Below are 19267 nucleotides of genomic sequence, written 5' to 3' on the forward strand. Positions count from 1 at the left end.
TGAACCTGGGAGGCAGAGGTTGCAGTGAGCTAAGATCCTACCACTGCACTCTAGCCTGGGCAACAGAATGAGAGTCCATCTCAAAAAAAAAAAAAGCAAAGTAATATGAAGTAATATAGGAGAATGGCATGACCTTCAAAACTGGAAAGGGTTTTGCGTGAAGGTGAAGTAAAAGGAAGCAGGAAGTATAAGTCAAATAAGCAAAAATGAGGAGCTAGAAAACAGGCCCTGAGGACTGCAGGGTAATTGGGTATTTGAGAAAATTAGGTGGTTTCATTTAAGCTTGAAGGTGAAGGTTTATAGTAGCCAAGCCTCAAGGGTGGAAAAATTTAAATTTTAAAGAGGTGGTATAGTACTGAGTTTCAGCCCATTCTAACAGTACTTGGCATAAAAGTTTGGCGTAAATGTTTTATGAATTAATACATTATATAAGAATGTTTCTTAATGAGGTATGTACTTCTCAGGTAAACGTTGCCCAGTGTTATTAATATGTGACTGACCTCTAAAGAACTTGGTTTTGATACTAAATTTTTGCAGGAGGAAGAGAAGGATTATTTTCAATGTGGAAATTATTTCCAAATGAGAATAAGAAAAATAAAAGCTCTAGTTTTAGTGATTTGTTACTAATTTACGCTTCTACTTCTGATTCTAATGGAAAATTAATAGCAATTTGCATATGAATAATTGTGTCAGATGAAGTGAAAATTAACCAGGCCTTGCCTTTTCCTACTTTGAAATAAACTATGCAATTGAAAAGCTATCTCATTTCTTTTCTTTTTCATCACAAGAGAGTAGAGAATGTCTGTTAGGGATATCTAAGATATCTAGTTTCTGACTTCGTCTCTGGAATTGGTCCTTTAAATTTCACCTACCTATTTTTATTTTATTTTGTGTTTTTAAAGAACCAGCACCGAGCAGTAGATCAAGTAATTAAAGCTGTAAGAAAAATCTGTAGTGCTTTAGATGGTGTCGAGACTCTTGCCATTACAGAATCAGTAAAGAAGCTAAAGAGAGCAGTTAATCTTCCAAGGAGTAAAACTGCTGATGTGAGTATTTTTGGTAACTAGGATTTTATTACATGCAAATATGTACTTAAACAGGAGATTTTTGCCTTCTCCTAGACAAAATATTGTCATTTTAACTTTGGCTTTTACTTTTGGGTTGAATCACTTACTTGGTTAGGTGGGGATTCCTTGGTAAGAAGTTGGGTTGCCTTGGAAGAGCTTTATGAGAGTTGACATTCAACAGGTGGATGTCAAACTGTGAACCCTTTGTGTATAGAGGAGGACCTCTGGCATCAATGAGTTGGTTTGGGGTTTAAGGATAGGTATTGAGCTTGGAAGACCTGGAGGACAGTAACTCTCACTTCTCCCTTGGGGTGGAAGCGTCCTGATTATTAGTGGGGGAAGTTCTACTTTGGCTAATACTCTCCCTGTTGAAAAGACCAAGGGCCTCAGCTATAATGCCTCAGAAGCAGCCAATTTAGGGGCCTTGCCTTTAGATTATACTGTTGGTTTTAATAAAAGCTGTCCCTCATGGTATTTCCCAGGAGATTTAATTAACTTGCTTCATAGGGACATTTTATCTTTAATTGCAAGGATGAAAGAAGGGGTGCATCTCACAGGCCACAATAAATATAAAGGATAGAAAAGTTATGTTGATGGTGTGCCCCTCGATATCTAGAAGATAACATAGTCCATGCATTCTCAGACAGATCGTGTCCGTATGGTATATAGCAATGCGAGTTTCTTTTTTTCTACTTTTTTATTTGCTTCTTTTTAGAAACTTATACATATACACACACACACATATATACATATATATACACATATATACGTGTATATATATTTATACACACACACACACACGAAATTACTTGGAGGTGATCAACTACCATGGACCTAATTTTGTCTGAGGCTTCTATTTATTTTACCCATTTGCTGGATAAAGGAGCAGACAGCAGATGGGAGGGGAGTCAGTTTAGATATATATAAGCACTTTTTTGGGTCACCAGCCAAGTGGTAATAAATAGAGATCTAGATTTTTTTCTTTAAGGATATTCTTATGTTGTTTTAGAGCTACTAATGGAAAATAAAATACTGTACTTATCACTTCTAGATTTCAAATTAATATTAACCAAGCAGCTTTTGTTGTGTTTCAGTGATATTTTACAGTAGTTTTTAGTGATTCTGATTTTCTTAATACTAAAAATAATCTTGGTTTGTGGTTTTCCCTTTCTTTTTGCATTATTTATTTATTGTTTTATTAATTCTGTAGATACTTGGGAGGTTCCCCCTGGAAAAAGTTTCTTCGACATAGTATTTGACATTTTATATTATGTCATAGGCAATTTTCTGACTATTGTGTGTGTGTGCCTGTGTAGGTGACTTCTTTGTTTGGAGAAGAAGACACTAGCAAGAAGTCAACTAGGGGTATGTGTTTAAATCTTTAAATTTTAGCAATAATCATCACCTTTTCAGAGAATCTATTAAATTTTTCTTTTTTTTTTAAAATCTAGGCTCACTTAATCCTGAAAATCCTGTTCAAGTAAGCATAAACCAATTAACTGCAGCAATTTATGATCTTCTCAGACTGCATGCAAATTCTGGTAGGAGTCCTACAGACTGTGCCCAAAGTAGCAAGAGTGCCAAGGAAGCATGGACTACAACAGAGCAGCTCCAGTTTACTATTTTTGCTGCTCATGGAATTTCAAGTAATTGGGTATCAAAGTAAGTAACTATTTAAACAGCCGGGCATGGTGGCTTGCACCTGTAATCCCCGTGCTTTGTGAGGCCACAGTGGGAGGATTGCTTGAGCCGAAGCATTGGAGACCAGCCTGGGCAATGTAGTGAGACCTCATCTCTACTAAAAAGAATTCTTAAAAAATTAGCTGGCCAGGCACTGTGGCTTATGCCTGTAATCCCAGCACTTTGGGAGGCTGAGGCAGGTGAATCACCTGAGGTCAGGAGTTTGAGACCAGCCTGACAAACATGGAGAAACCCTGTCTCTACTAAAAATACGAAATTAGCTGGGTGTGGTGGCGTGTGCCTGTAATCCCAGCTACTTGGGAGGCTGAGGCAGGAGAATCGCTTGAACCCAGGAGGTGGAGGTTGCGGTGAGCTGAGATTGCACCATTGCACTCCAGCCTTGGCAACAAGAGGTAAACTCCATCTAAAAAAAAGAAATAGCCAGTGGTGGTGTGCACCTGTAGTCCCAGCTACTCAGAAGGCTGAGGCAGGAGTATTGCTCGAGCCAGGAGATGAAGACTGCAGTGCGCTATGATCATGCCACTGCACTCCAGCCTGGGTGACAGAGCAAGACCCTGTCTCAAAAAAATAAAAATAAAACGTAAAAGAATATACGTGCAGCTTTATCTGGCAACTCTTCTGATCTTGTAAAATGTCAGCAACCACTGTTATCTTGGTGTTTAAATGACTAACCTTTGTGATTTTCTTAAAAATTACAGAAGTGTTTGAAGCACTTCCAGTAAAGAAAATGTAATTCTTGCATGCCAAAAGCAGGAAAATATAGCAGGAAAACAGAGCAATTGTAAATTAATAAATATAGGCAGTTTAAGACAGGTGTTCGTTCATTCTTTTTTTTTTTTTTTTTGGAGATGGAGTCTTGCATTGTTGCTCCCTGCAACCTCTGCTTCCAGGGTTCAAGCAATTCTTGTACCTCAGCCCCCTGAGTAGCTAGGATTACAGGTACGTACCATCGTGCCTGGCTAATTTTTGTATTTTTAGTAGAGATGAGATTTCACCTTGTTGGCCAGGCTGGTCTCAAACTCCTGACCTCAAGTGATCTGCCCACCTCAGCCTCCCAAAGTTCTGGGATTACAGGCGTGAGCCACCACACCTGGCCGCCAGTTTTAGTGTATTTGAAAATCAATGTATGAACTGAAAAGTCAGAAATATTTTTAGTGAAATAGTTTTATAGTAGCTTAATGCTGTAAAAAAGTCTACTGAAGAAATATCAAACAAGTTTTGCTTAAACTGGGCTTTAGATTAAAATATAGTAATTTAGTGACTTAAATGTGGTGTTTTAATTTATTCAATAAATCTTATTGAGCACCATCTGTGGGCAGTATTCTTAGTACCGGGGATTCGGTAGTACAAGGCAGCAAAAAACCTGTACTCTTCTGGAACTTGCATTTAAATGGATATTGACGGTATCTGGAGGTATTTCATTACAGGGATAATAATCTCCACATTCTCCATAGGCACACGCACACACACACACACACATTTGTACATAGACACGCACAAATATACATAGGGACACTAATGAGGTGAACAAATACTCGGTAGAAGACAATACAGAAAACAGTGATAAAGATAGAAAGTAAGTGAATAAAATGCTGACGTAAATAGGAGTAAATGGAATAAAGCTGAGAAAAATAACCAAGTAGTTAGCTTAGGGTTATTGTGTGAACCAATAAAATTTGATTTGAAATAAATTTAGAATAATAAATAAATTGTATATATGAACAAAGTGGTTAACATGTAAGGCTAGCAGTAAGTTAGATTAAGTAAAATACAATTTTATTGAATCTAAGACTCCTGCTTTACAAGATTACCTGACTGTATCCAACCAGCTGTGTACTTGGCAATTAGTGGCTGAGTCACTGCAATCTAATGAGAGAATACAATAGCATCTGTCCCCATAAATGGAAGACTCCCAATAGACTAGGAAGATTGGCTCAATGCAAGTCAGGCACATGCTTAGCTGACTATTTCAGTAGCTTAGCAAAGGAAAATGCACCAAGGGAAGGTAATGTTTGTACTCTTTCTACCTAGAAATGAATAAATACATTATTCAGTGTCATTCAACTAAAATCTGAAGCTAATAACTAACTGGGCACAAAATTAAATTATCCAGCTGGTGTTATTATGACCATGCTTTAAACTGGGACCTAGGAACATACATTCCCCTTTTTATCCCCTTTACCAAACCTCTTTTCTATTTTCATAGAATTTGCAGTGGTCGAATTTCAGATGGATTTCTAAAAATTCAAGTGAAAGGTGACCAGATTATTTCAGATATTAGTCTTTTTGGAGGAAGAACTGCTAATGTATTTGTATTAGTTAACTAATTTGTATTGTCAAGATAGAAATCAAGTTAAACTTTCTTTTCTCAGTTATGAAAAATACTACTTGATATGTTCACTATCTCACAATGGAAAGGATCTTTTTAAACCTATTCAATCAAAGAAGGTTGGCACTTACAAGAATTTCTTCTATCTTATTAAGTGGGATGAACTGTAAGTGAAATTTTTGGCTTTTTATTCTTTCGGTGTGTCCTGTTATCCTAACTTTAATTTTTATTGTAATTTTCATTGAAATTCATTAACTTCTTACTTATGTCTTAAGATCTCTTCTAGATATGATTTTGTAGAACAGACTGAAATTCTCATTAAAAAATATGAAATATCCTTTTAAACCTTCATATTATTAAATTGCAAAAACATATTCTTTTTAGACTTTGTCAAGTTAAAGATATAAATTTATAATTGTAGAAAGGAAGGAAAGTTATAGAAAGGAATAAAAGTTCTAGAAAGACAGTATTTTATAGCATTGCTTCAGTATTTATTCTGTAACACTATATAACAATTCTGGCTCTTAGATTAATCAACACTTAACCAAAAAAGTTATTTTTATTTATTTATTTATTTTTTTGAGATGGGTTTTGCCCTTGTTGCCCAGGTTAGAGTGCAGTGGTGCAATCTCAGCTCACTGCAAGCTCTGCCTCCCGGGTTCAAGCAATTCTCCTGTCTCAACCTGCTGAGTAGCTGGGATTACAGGCATGCGCCACCACGCCTGGCTAATTTTTTGTATTTTTAGTAGAGTTGGGGTTTCACCATGTTGGCCAGGCTGCTGTTGAACTCCTGACCTCAGGTGACCCACCCACCTCGGCCCCCCAAAGTACAGGGATTACAGACGTGAGCCACCGCGTCCAGCCAAAAAAAGTTACCTTAAATCCATGTACAAGATGATGTTTTGTACGGTTTATATTTTTTAAATAGTGTTTTTCTTTTTTTTTTTTCTTTTTGAGATGGAGTCTTACTCTGTCACCCAGGCTGGAGTTCAGTGGCACGATCTCAGCCCACTGTAACCTCAGCTTCCCGGGTTCAAGCGATTCTCCTGCCTCAGCATCCCAAGTAGCTGAGATTACAGGTGTGTGCCACCATGCCTGGCTAATTTTTTTTTGTATTTTTAGTAGAGAAGGGGTTTTGCCTTGTTGGCCAGGCTAGTCTTGAACTCCTGACCTCAGGTGATCCACCCACCTTGGCCTCCCAAAGTGCTGGGATTACAGGTGTGAGCCACTGTGCCCGGCCTAAAATAGTGTTTTTAAACCAAGGGAACTCTCATTATTTAGGCAGATAGACTGTTGCAGAACTTTTTACTATTTCTTCCACATTTATTAAATGTTTTCCTATTGTCATATTTTCTTTTATATTATAAAATAATACATGTCTGTGGAAGCAATCAAATAACACAAAAATGCATATAAGTAGAAAGTGTCACTCTGTTTTCAACATTTGCTATCTCAGAGTGCCTGCTCTTGACTTCAAGTGTTCTTTCAGACTTAAAAAAAATAATGCATTGGTAAACATATGTCTGTTGGTGTATATACTTTTTTTTTTCATGGGAAAGAAGAGAGGGAGGAAAGGAAGAAGGAAGGAAAGCTGTTTGTGTATATACTTATTATATATGTTTGTGTGCATTCTTACATCCCAAAACAGAAATTCTCATAAACATTCATCTGGTTTTTCCAAAAGGAAATAAAAATGACTAATATTATTTTGCCTGGAAATTAACACTAGAAATCTCAAAGGCATCTGCAAGTCTTTAAAGAAAGAAATGTTATATTTTGAAATTTTATACTGTTAATAAAATTTGTTTATTTAAAATTTTTAATAGGACAAGTTAGCCAGACTTCTGTTTAGCTAAAGTTTACTCAGTATTAAAGATTATTTGAGGCTGGTGTGGTGGCTCACACCTGTAATCCTAGCACTTTGTGAGGCCGAGTGGATGACCTGAGGTCAGGAGTTTGAGACCAGCCTGGCCAACGTGGTGAAACCCCGTCTCTACTAAAAATACAAAAATTAGGCAGGCGTAGTGGCGGGTGCCTATAATCCCAGCTACTTAAGAGTCGGAGGCAGGAGATCACTTGAACCCAGGAGGCAGGGGGTTGCTGTCAGCCAAGATCGTGCCATTGCACTCCAGCCTGGGCAACAGAGCAAAAACGCCGTCTCAATAAAATAAAATAAAAATACCAAAATAAACATTATTTGAAAGGTTAAATACAATACCTAAAATTGTCAGTCTCGTTAAAGTGTTAAATTTCACATTCAATCTAATTTGTTCTATTAATACATTTTTCCCCCCATAGAATCATTTTTCCCATCCAGATATCACAATTGCCATTAGAATCACTTCTTCACCTTACTCTTTTTGGAATTTTAAATCAGAGCAGTGGAAGTTCCCCTGATTCTAATAAGCAGAGAAAGGGACCAGAAGCTTTGGGCAAAGTTTCTTTACCTCTTTTTGACTTTAAACGGTAAGTATTACTGAGTTGTAATGATGAGTCACTATGGACACATCTGCACATCAGAATTGGCTAGATGACAAGGAGGTGAGGGGAGGAACATAGATGAGTGAATGAGCCTCTTCAGTTTTTCTAATGTGATAAAAGGAGGTCAGTTCAGAGACACGGATTAGAGGAAATAAAAGTTAATCTGCTGTAGTCTGAACATATCTGACTAGGTATGCACAGCTTTGTTTGCCACTCACTGTTCCATGGAGAAAAGCAGCAGCCAATGACTGTCATTTATATAAAGCACTATATTGTTGACATAATACCACAGTCTTATAAATTCTGTTGATACTAACCAAAGAACTTGGTTTTCCCTTTTCCTGTTTCTTTCCTACTCTTCTCCAGTTTCAGAGAATCTATAGGTGTACATTATTCCCTTCCTTAATTCTCTTTAGTAATCTATCCCTTACTGCCAAATGTCCCTAGTCTTTAATTGCCATACATCCCACAAGTATGCAAAACTCTATTAGGGATTCTTTCCCTTATCTTTAGGGGTAAAGGAATTTCTTTTGAGCTTGGTGTCTGTTAATAGCCACTGGGATAGCATAATCTATCTGGCCTTTTAGCTGAATATTTTAATTATGTTTTAAGGAATAATGTTTCATGAGATGATCAAGAGTTTTCCAAAGGAAAAAAAAAATTGGGTAAGTTTGGGATATGTTACATTCAGCACATGGGTGCATTCTGGAGAATAGATGATGCACACTGGCATATTAAAGCATCTCTAGGCAGGGCTCCGTGGCTCATGCTTGTAACCCCAGCAATTTGGGTGTCCAAGGTAGGCAGATCACTTGAGGTCAGGAGTTTGAGACCAGCCTGGCCAACATGGTGAAATCCCATCTCTGCCAAAAATATAAAAATTAGCTAGCTGGGCCTAGAGGCACACCCCTATAATCCCAGCTACTCTGTAGGCTGAGGCATAAGAATCACTTGAACCCAGAGGCAGAGGTTTCAGTGAGCCCCTCCCCTCCTGCCGCAAAAAAAAAAAAAAAAAAAAAAACTCTAAAGTTCTAAAAGAAAAATTTTTTAAAAAGGAGAAAAAAGCATCCTTAAAGCTTTGTAGTCAAGAAGCCTATTTAACTGCGTCTTATGACAATATATTTACTATAATAACAAACACTTATATAGCACTTACTATATGCTAGATATTCATCTGAGTGCTACACAGGTATCCTTGTATTTCTCACAACTGCTCTATGAAATAAGTGGTGTTCTTATCCCTTTTTACAGGGGGGGATATCAAAGTACAGAGATTAAGTGACTTTCCCCAGGGCACTTAACTAACACATGGTAGAATTGGGATTTGAACCAGGCAATTTAGCTACAGGGTCTACATTCTTAACTATTACCCTATACTTAGTTGATACTGTGACACTTTTTTGTTGTTCTAGAATATATCTTTTGAAACCTTGTGTTCCAAGGGAACCATTTGGGAAATAGTTTAATAATAAATCTATTTAACTTAAGATAAAACAAATACTGAGAATGAAAATTTCTGCTACTCTAATACTTTTTCTTCTTAAATGGCAAATACCCCATTTGATTTGCCAGTAATCATCTGTTGACAATAATAGGATGTTCAAAACACTGACTTTACAAATTTGTTCTTGAAATATTCTTTTCCCATGTGCTTAAAAATAACATTTATTGGCTGGGCACAGTGGCTCACACCTGTAATCCCAGCATTTTGGGAGGCTGAGGTGGGTGGATCACTTGAGGTCAGGAGTTCGAGACCAGCCTGGCCAACATGGGGAAACCCCATCTCTACTAAAAATACAAAAATTAGCCTGATGTGGTGGCGCACGTCTGTAATCCCAGCTACTTGGGATGCTGAGGCAAGAGAATAGCTTGAGCCTGGGAGGCAGAGGTTGCTGTGAGTCAAGACTGTGCCACTGGACTCCAGCCTGGGTGACAGAGCAAGACTCCGTCTCCAAAAGAAAAAAAAACCACACATTTATTTAAAAAATATTTTTCTTTCTTTTAATCACTTCCCCCATATTCGAGGAGGCAGTATAAGATTTTTTGTTCTCTACATTTTGGTGGGTTCAGATTTTAATATCTGACATAATTTTGAACTACCAAAGGCTAAAGAAAGGCAGTTGAAGGGATTACTATTAATGGTGTGTATTAGGAACCTTTTGCTAAATATAATACATTACTACTCTAAAATAGAATATGCTGATAATACTGTGAAGAATTGTGTTCTCCACTGTCTGATAAATTAGTGTCAGAGAGCAGTTATGTGAAAGTTAAATATAATTTCATCATTATCATTAATTTTTATAAATAAATTCTGAAAACCTTCCTGCTCTTGAAAGCACCAGGAGTCTTTGCATAATTAGAGAACTATCTACATTTTGCCACTTTTATTGTCTAGTAATAAATGGTTTTGTTAGATAAATGATATAATATTCTTTCATAATTCAGGAGACTGTCAAGCGAAGGGCAGTTGACTTCTGCTAGACATTTAAATACTCTGCATCCAACACTCTGCTGTTAAAATAGTGAATAGATTGTATTAAGCTTGAGACTGCCAAGTAGTGCAGGCGACCTAGGTAATGTTAGGACTTCGCATTCAAGGAATACTCAGAAATTAAGAGAGAAGATGATTAAGAGAGATGATGATTATTATTATACTTTGTTTCTCTACATTAGCACATGTTTCTCTACATTAGTACATGTAGAGAAACAAAGTGTATAATATAGTCGAGTTAACCACTGTGTTATAATGATTAGTAATCCTAGTCTTGAAATTCTTTATGAAATAATTTCTGTTGAAGGTACAATCTTATATGACCTAATGGTCACTATTATTGAAGCCAAATGACTCAAAGGCATTTCATGCAGCCTTAATAACAAATGAGTTCTTTTTTAAAAAACTTTTCTTTTCTTTTTTTTTTTTTTGAGATGGAGTCTCACTATGTTGCCCAGGCTTGTCTCAAACTCCTGGCCTCAAGTGATCTATCTTCCCACCATCCGATCCCAGATTATAGGCGTGAGCTACCATGTCCAGCACAAATGAGTTCTTAACTAATTTTTCTGAAAACTGGCATATAAACAGAATTAAGCGGTTAACCTGTCTTTCCTTTACAGTTGTTTCTGAGGGTTACCAAATAATTTACGTAGCAAAGTTTTTTTTGTTTTTGTTTTTGTTTTTTGAGATGGAGTCTCACTCTGTCACTCAGGCTGGAGTGCAGTGGCATGATCTAGGCTCACTGCAACCTCTGCCTCCTGGGTTCAAGTGATTCTCATGCCTCAGCCTCCAGAGTAACCGAGATTACAGGTGTGTGCTATCACGCCTGGCTAATTTTTGTATTTTGGGTAGAGGCAGGGTTTTGCCATGTTGGCCAGGTTGGTCACAAACTCCTGGCCTCGAGTGATCCACCTTCCTCGGCCTCCCAAGTGCTGGGATTACAGGCGTGAGCCACCGCGCCTAGCAGTAATTGATATGACAACTTTTTTTTATAGAAAATCTTTAGCCTGTTATGGTGGCTCAGGCCTGTAATCCCAACACTTTGGGAAGCCGAGGCGGGAGTTTGAGACAACTCTAGCCAATATGACAAAACCCCGTCTGTACTAAAAATACAAAAAAGTTAGCCAGGTATGGTGGCTCGTGACTGTAGTCCCAGCTACTTGGGAGGCTGAGACAGGAGAGTCGCTTGAACCCGGGAGGCGGAGGTTGCAGTGAGCCAAGATTGCGCCACTATACTCCAGCCTGGGTGACAGATCAAGACTCCCTCTCAAAAAAAAAAAAAAAAAGAAAAAAAGAAAATATTTAGATAATAGATGCAGAAGGAATGATAGATCTAGAATATTATAATTTTGCAACCCATGCTGAAATAATAGATTTTGGCTAGGGTTTCTCAATCTTGGCAATATTGACATTTCAGGCCAAATAATTTTTTGTTGTGGAAGACTGTTTTGTGCATTGTAGGATGTTCAGCGGTATCCCTAGATTCTACCCACTAAATGCCAGTTGTCCCCCTCAGTTTACAACCAAAATTATTTGCAAATTACCAAATGTCTGCTGGAAGGAAAATCACTCCCAATTGAGAACTGTTGATCTAAGCAGTGATCATCAGTACCGCCTTTTTTGTTTTAAAACCTTACAGTCTGTGAAAATGCCTTCCTGAAACCATTACATAGTTTTTCTGCAACTTCATAATTGATGGCTTAAACTGATAGCACTTGAACTAAACTGATCAATAGTAACATCACAGAGAGATAACACAAACAATGTGTACCTTTTAATTTGATAGGATAAGAAGTAGTATACAATACCAACTGCGAAATAGTAAGTATTCTTGCCAAAGAACTAAATCTGAATCAAATCAGGCCTCTAGGTCTAACTTCTTCTGTGTGGAAAATACAGGAGGACATGTTAAATGACACCGGAGGAGTATAACCAGCAAAATTCAGGATATGGAAAATTCTACAGAACAAAAGGCCTGGTATCATCAACAAATAAATAGCAAGTGGAGAAAAAAAGAGAAGGAGACTAAACAAGAGTTAACGAACTTTTTCTGTAAAGGGTGCCAGATAAAAGTAATTTAGGCTTTGCAGACCTTATAGACTCTTGTCACAAATGCAAAAGCAGTCATAGACAGTACATAAACTAATGAGCATGGCTGTGTCTGGTAAAAGTTAACTTACAAAGCCAGGTGTAACGGCCAGTTTACACGTGGCTATAAATAAACTTTGTAAAGGCAGGTTGGAGTTTGCTGACCCTGAATTAAAAGATGTTTAAAAAGACATCCAAATGTATTGTGCCACTGTACTCCACTCTGGGCGACAGAGCAAGACTCCATCTCAAAAAAAAAAAAAAAAAAAAAAAGAGACATCCAAATGCAAGTGTTAGGCCTTGCTTGGATCTTGTTTTAAGCAAATCAACTGTTTTTTAAAAACATCATTTATGGGACAATCAGGGAAATTTGAATAGTGACTAGGTATTTTATGGTCTTAAGTAATTGTTGTTAATTCTTTTAGGAGGGATAATGGTATTGTACTTATTACAGGAAACTTTATTTTTTAGCGATATGTAACAGTATTTATAGATGAAATAATATCAGGATATGCCTTAAGTCTAGTTGGAAGTAAGGGTGGTTCTTAGACATAACGGACTATAGCCCGGTGTGGTGGCTCACACTTGTAATTCCAGCAGCTCAGGAGTTCAAGGCTGCAGTGAGCTGTGATCACACCACTGCATTCCAAGCAGGGTGGCAGAGTGAGACCCTGTCCCCATATATATGAGATGGATTACAATGTATCAAAGATTCAAAGCCTGTTTGTCAAGAGAAAATCTTAAAACTGGAGTCTAGTTTTGGTAAAGATATTTGCTGTTTGAATAAAATGAACAAATATTTGACAAACTTTATAGTTTTCTGCTTTTGTATATCTTATGTTGTTTTTCAGAAATTTCATCTGTGTAAAGATATGTCAATATCTTTGAAAGAATGTTTTGATTGAGTAGGCCACAAATTAGTAGTCTAGGGCAGGGGTCAGCATACTTGAGCCCATTGCTTCTTTTTATAGATACAAATACAGTTTGTTAGAGCATAGCATGCATATACATTTATGTATTGTTCATGGCAAATTTGAACTACAACAGCAGAATTTAGTCTTGCAGCAGAGACTGTATGGTCCACAAAGCCCAAAATATTTACTCTCTGGCTCTTTATAGAAAAAGTTGGCAGACCCCTAGTCTAGAAACAGATAAAACTTCTCATATCTGGCCAGGTGTGGTAGTTCATGCCTGTAATCCCAGAACTTTGGGAGGCTGGGGCAGGCAGATCACATGAGCCTTAGGGGTTCAAAATGAGCTTGGGCAACATGGTGAAACCCCTTCTCTACAAAAAAAAAAAAAAAAAAAAAAACAAGAATTAGCTGAGCATGGTGGCATGTGCCTGTAGTCCTAGCTACTTGGGAGGCTGTGGTGGAAGAATCATCTGAGCCCGGGGAGGTCAAGGCTGCACTGAGCCATAGTTGTGCTACTACACTCCAGCCTGGGTGACAGCAAGACCCTGTCTCAAAACAAAACAAAAAAACTTGTTTTGTTTTCTTTGGCATGTATTTTTGATCTAATGATTAAAGTCAGCAAGCAGTTCTGTAATCCAGACCACCACCTTGATGATGTATTTCTTTGTAGAAAATCTTCAAAGACTATTCTTAACCTTCCTATTTATAGAAGTTGTTTTCTGAGTCCTTAACATTTTTTGTGTTCTGTCCTCAACACCATTTTCCCCAAGATAATGTCCTTTAATTATCCCTCTCTTTGTTCTCACCCTACACTTCAATATTTACCCTACACCTAAAAAGTTTCGGTACAATGGAGAGTGAGTGAATCCTTCTGATATGTTCTTAAAAGTATCCTTTTTATTTAGTTGATCTAATACTAACTTTTCAAATTCATTACATGTGTTGTGAATTTTGAATTAATTTTTAAAATGAAAATCACATTATTCTTTTTACATCTATGAAGGTTTTTAACATGTGGAACTAAACTTCTATACCTTTGGACTTCATCACATACAAATTCTGTTCCTGGAACAGTTACCAAAAAAGGATATGTCATGGAAAGAATAGTGCTACAGGTAATGGTACTTCTTGACATGTAGAGAAGTATAAATTGAAATTTCTTCATAAAATGTGTGTGCGTATACCATGACTTGGGTTGTTAAAGAAACCTAACTGATCTTGTTTTAATCTCAGGATCTATCCTCTATTTTAATATCAATATTTCTGAGAAGCAGTAAAACATGCACCGTACTCATCCCAAGAAATATGTATGTGCTATTGAGAATTACCAACAATGGTAATCAATTGCAACAAGAAGCATTAATTTAATATTCAATGTAAATACACCCTGATTGCTAAGAAAAAATCTATTGTCTTAAAGACAAAGAGGTTAATGTGACAAATATGTAGACTCTAATTTGATCAATTTCTGTTAAATTTTAAAGGTTGATTTTCCTTCTCCTGCATTTGATGTAATTTATACAACTCCTCAAGTTGACAGAAGCATTATACAGCAACATAACTTAGAAACACTAGAGAATGATATAAAAGGGAAACTTCTTGATATTCTTCATAAAGACTCATCACTTGGGTATGCTCTGTTTATTCTGTTTTGGGCTAAGTATCTCCTATAATGTAAAGGTCAAGTTAAGGCTTACATTAAATATCCTGATTCTGTTCATGATTTATCAGCTTTCTTGGTGTGAAAAGTTTTCTATTTACTCTTTTTCCTTTTTTTTTTTTTAATAATCTACAAAATTTTTGTCTCGAGGGCCAGCTAGTATTTAACTTATTTTTAAAATTATATAAAAAGACTATATAACTGCATAAAAGTTTAGAAATTTGTCAAGTCAAACCTTTTTACTTAAACAAAAAGCAAACAATAGACTGGCAACTATATTTACAATAAATATCAAGAGTTTTTTTTAACCGTAAAGAACTTCTTATTAATAAGATTAAAACCAACAACTCAGTAGTCAAGGAGACTAAGTATGAACAAGCAATTTTTTTAGAAAAATGCAATGCTTTTAAACAATCTGAAAAGATGTTCAATTTCTCAGTAATCAAGGAAATATAAATTAATTCAAGATACCATCTAACACATCAGGGTGGCAAAAATTAAAATACTTTGTTAAAAGTGTTGATAAGGATATATAAAATGGGAATTACACATTTGCAGAAGTACAAAAAGCTACGTCTCTTTGGAGAGCAATTTGGCAAAATCTACAAGGTTATAATGTGTATATTCTGTGACCCAGCAATGCCATTTCCAGTTATATAAAACTCTTTTATATTTTCTTATGGAGACAAGAATATTCACTGCAATATTTATTTGGATTATTGAAAAACTGTTTGGAGACTGGGCGTGGTGGCTCATGCCTGTACTCTTGACACTTTGGGAGGCTGAGATGGGAGGATTACCTGAGCCCAGGAGTTGGAGACCAACCCTGACAATATAGTGAGACTCTGTCTCTACAAAAAAATTAAAAGTAGCCAGGCACAGTGTTGTGCATCTGTAGTCCCAGCTACTCAGGAGGCTGAGGTGGGAGAATTGCTTGAGCACAGGAGGTCGAGGCTGCAGTGATCCGTGATCTCATCACTGCACTGCAGCCTGGGCAACAGAGAACACCCTGTCTCAAAGAAAAAAAAGAAAAGAAAAATTGATTGGAAATGTCCATCAATAGGGATTAAATTAAGACACATTTATCTGGTACAGAACCATGTAACTATTAAAAATGAGATTATAGACTGAACGTGGTGGCTGACGCTTATAATCCCAGCACTTTGGGAGGCTGAGATGGTGGCACACACCTGTAATCCCAGCTACTTGGGAGGCTGAGGCAGGAGAATCGCTTGAACCCGGGAGGCAGAGGTTGCAGTGAGCCGAGATCGCGCCACTGCACTCCAGCTTGGGTGACAGAGTGAGACTCCGTCTCAAAAATAAATAAAATAAAAATAAAAATGAGATTATAGTTGTATGTACTAATGTTTAAAATAGGTTAGCTGAAGAAAACCAGGAGTAGAATCGTGTATATAGTGTTATTACCATGAAAATAAAGGAAAAAAGAGGATCTACATATATCCACATTTGTGCCTTTGTATGAATAAACTATCTCTGGAAGATCATACAAGCTTAGGTGTTTGCCTCTTGGGAGGGGAATTAGAAGGAGAGAAATTTCACTATGTACCTTTTTCAGTATTTGAATTTTTTCATTACTCCACATGAAATGAATATATATATATATATATATAAATTAAGACACATTTATCTGGTACAGAACCATGTAACTATTAAAAATGAGATTATAGACTGAACGTGGTGGCTGACGCCTATAATCCCAGCACTTTGGGAGGCTGAGATGGTGGCACACACCTGTAATCCCAGCTACTTGGGAGGCTATATATATATATATATAGATAGATAGATAGTAAAATACTGAAACATTTCATTCATGTAAACATTTGTGATTAAGCTTAAAACAATTAGGATCTTCAAGTCCTTTTCATTTTGAGTATTTCTCAATTGAACTGTATAAATATGTTCCAAAATTTTACAGTAGTATTTTTTTTTTCCATAGCATTCGATTTTATTTGTATGAAATGGATGAAATTCTTGCTGTCTCTTAGGGTGGGATCTGCTTTTTCAGCCTGATTTCTAGTGCCTGGCATCTCATTAGAGCTCAATAAATTTTTATTATACTGAATTATCCTTCATTTTCATAACTAAGGCTCTTTTATCAAGACATAGTCATTTCTTTCAGTTCCCAGATTAGCATTAATTACTGGCATTTGCCGTACATTGCATTTTTCTATTCCAAATTAGTATTAATGATTTTATGAAGAAGTAGCTGTCCCAAATAAATAAATTTCTTCTTTATATTTTTAATCATTGAGATTATATCATTATGCTATCACTGAGAAGTAATTTAATTCTATTATATCTGCAGACTTTCTAAAGAAGATAAAGCTTTTTTATGGGAGAAACGTTATTATTGCTTCAAACACCCAGATTGTCTTCCTAAAATATTAGCAAGTGCCCCAAACTGGAAGTGGGTTAATCTTGCCAAAACTTACTCATTACTTCACCAGTGGCCTCCATTGTACCCACTAATTGCATTGGAACTTCTTGATTCAAAGTAAGTCAAATACATTTATTTGCTATTGTTTTATTGTCAGTTTTTCCATTAAGGTATGTTGCCAGAAGTATTTCCTTTCCTTTTAACATGAAAGCAATTCAATATAATGCAAATGTGTAAATGTATATTTGTAAAAACATATCTTCTGCATTGAAGTTGTCAGTAAAGCATTTCATGTCCTTTAGAACTAGCCTAAAGAAAGGGTTAGGTTGTAAATTTTGAATAATTTATATTTTTATGATGTGGGCCAAAATTAATTTTTGTAAACTTAAGATTCCTAAATAGGCCAGGCGCGGTGGCTCACGCCTGTAATCCCAGGACTTTGGGAGGCCGAGGCAGGCGGATCACAAGGTCAGGAGATCGAGACCATCCTGGCTAACACAGTGAAACCCCATCTCTACTAAAAAATAGAAAAAATTAGCCTGGCATGGTGGGCGCCTGTAGTCCCAGCTACTAGGGAGGCTGAGGCAGGAGAATGGCGTGAACCCGGGAGACGGAGCTTGCAGTGAGCTGAGATCGCGCCACTGCACTCCAGCCTGGGCGACAGAGCGGGACTCCATCCTCCCCCCAAAAAAAAGACTCCTAAATAATCCCTAAATTGAATCTGTATAGCACAATAAGATTGTCTTCTTACAAAAAGAAGGCATACATTGCTTTTGAATAAAAGAGATATCTTAGTGTTCTTTGTCAGGACCAGATTGAGATTGTGTTTTCAGGAAATAGAGCTTCACTGGAAAGAAATCACTGTCCAATCTTGGTTTTATGGTAATCTTCTAGATTTGCTGATCAGGAAGTAAGATCCCTAGCTGTGACCTGGATTGAGGCTATTAGTGATGATGAGCTAACAGATCTTCTTCCACAGTTTGTACAAGTGAGTTTTTTTACTAGATTACCTCCCTTTGTACTTTCACTCTAGTTTTTGATGGGAACTTGCTAAGGGATCCCCCTTCTGTTTAGGTTAAAGGTAGTTTTGTAGTGTGGGAACACTGAGGGGCATTGCATTTGGATTTAGTGTGAATTTTTTCCCACTATTGTCATCTGCCACATTTGAATATTGTATACAGGTACCTGTATTTTTAGTTTTCAGACTTTTTAGAACAAACCAGACTTGAGCTTTTCCTTGATTTTTCTTTACTGGTGAGTTGAACATAGCTAACGAATGTTATTCTATACTTTTGTGCTTGATTTATTCATTTGGCATAGGTTATTTCATCTATCTAATTTTTATAAGTATCATCTTTCATCAGTAAGAGTAATACTTGCTTTATATAGTTTCTCTTTTGATAGTTTTATTGGAACAATTTAGCATGGGGACAGACCACTAATAATTCTTACTTTCTTTTACGTGTAGGCTTTGAAATACGAAATTTACTTGAATAGTCCATTAGTGCAATTCCTTCTGTCCAGGGCATTGGGAAATATCCAGATAGCACACAATTTATATTGGTAAGATTTAAATTCTATTAATTACAGTATTTCCATTCCTAGAATTTATAGAAATGCCATACTCTGTAAGTCTAAATGGCATGCCACACTACTTATTGTGGATACCAGATATTTTATTGAAGTTATTATTTTTAAAGGAGCTAAATTTACCCTCTAATGCAAAAATTTGAAAACCCTCATTGCAAAAATTTGGTATCTTATAGCTCTATAATAATGAATGGGTTTTGACTTGCTTATGTAGCTTAAAATAAATTTCTGGTTATCAAAAATTGAGGCCAAGCGTGATGGCTCATGCCTGTAATCCCAGCACTTTGGGAGGCTGAAGCTAGTGGATCGCTTGATCTCAGCAGATTGAGATCAGCCTGAGCAACATGGTGAAACCTCATCTCTACCAAACACACAAAAAAAATTAGCCGAACATGGTGGTGTGTGCCTGTAGTCCCAGCTAGTTGGGATGCTGAGGTGGGAGGATTGCTTGAGCCTGGGAGGTGGAGGTTGCAGTGAGGCAAGATCACACCACTGGACTCCAGCCTGGGCAACAGAGCCAGACCTGGTCTCAAAAAAAAAAAAAA

At 36.8% G+C, this 19267-nt stretch overlaps 1 protein-coding gene across 2 annotated transcripts in view; it reads left to right on the forward strand.

Moving 5' to 3' along the window:
* The window catches only part of PIK3C2A (phosphatidylinositol-4-phosphate 3-kinase, catalytic subunit type 2 alpha), a 129732-nt gene that overhangs the window by 76138 nt on the left and 34327 nt on the right, over positions 1–19267 (forward strand). For both annotated transcript variants that reach the window (XM_011992953.1, XM_011992954.1), the window contains 10 exons: positions 903–1046; positions 2384–2432; positions 2519–2729; positions 5141–5263; positions 7396–7563; positions 14078–14189; positions 14559–14704; positions 17061–17249; positions 18027–18120; positions 18601–18695. In XM_011992953.1, the coding sequence (XP_011848343.1) occupies positions 903–1046; positions 2384–2432; positions 2519–2729; positions 5141–5263; positions 7396–7563; positions 14078–14189; positions 14559–14704; positions 17061–17249; positions 18027–18120; positions 18601–18695 (1331 nt within the window). The remainder of the gene's footprint in view (positions 1–902; positions 1047–2383; positions 2433–2518; positions 2730–5140; positions 5264–7395; positions 7564–14077; positions 14190–14558; positions 14705–17060; positions 17250–18026; positions 18121–18600; positions 18696–19267) is intronic.

Source organism: Mandrillus leucophaeus, unplaced genomic scaffold, assembly GCF_000951045.1.
Source record: "Mandrillus leucophaeus isolate KB7577 unplaced genomic scaffold, Mleu.le_1.0 Scaffold420, whole genome shotgun sequence".
NCBI classification, from domain to species: domain Eukaryota; kingdom Metazoa; phylum Chordata; class Mammalia; order Primates; family Cercopithecidae; genus Mandrillus; species Mandrillus leucophaeus.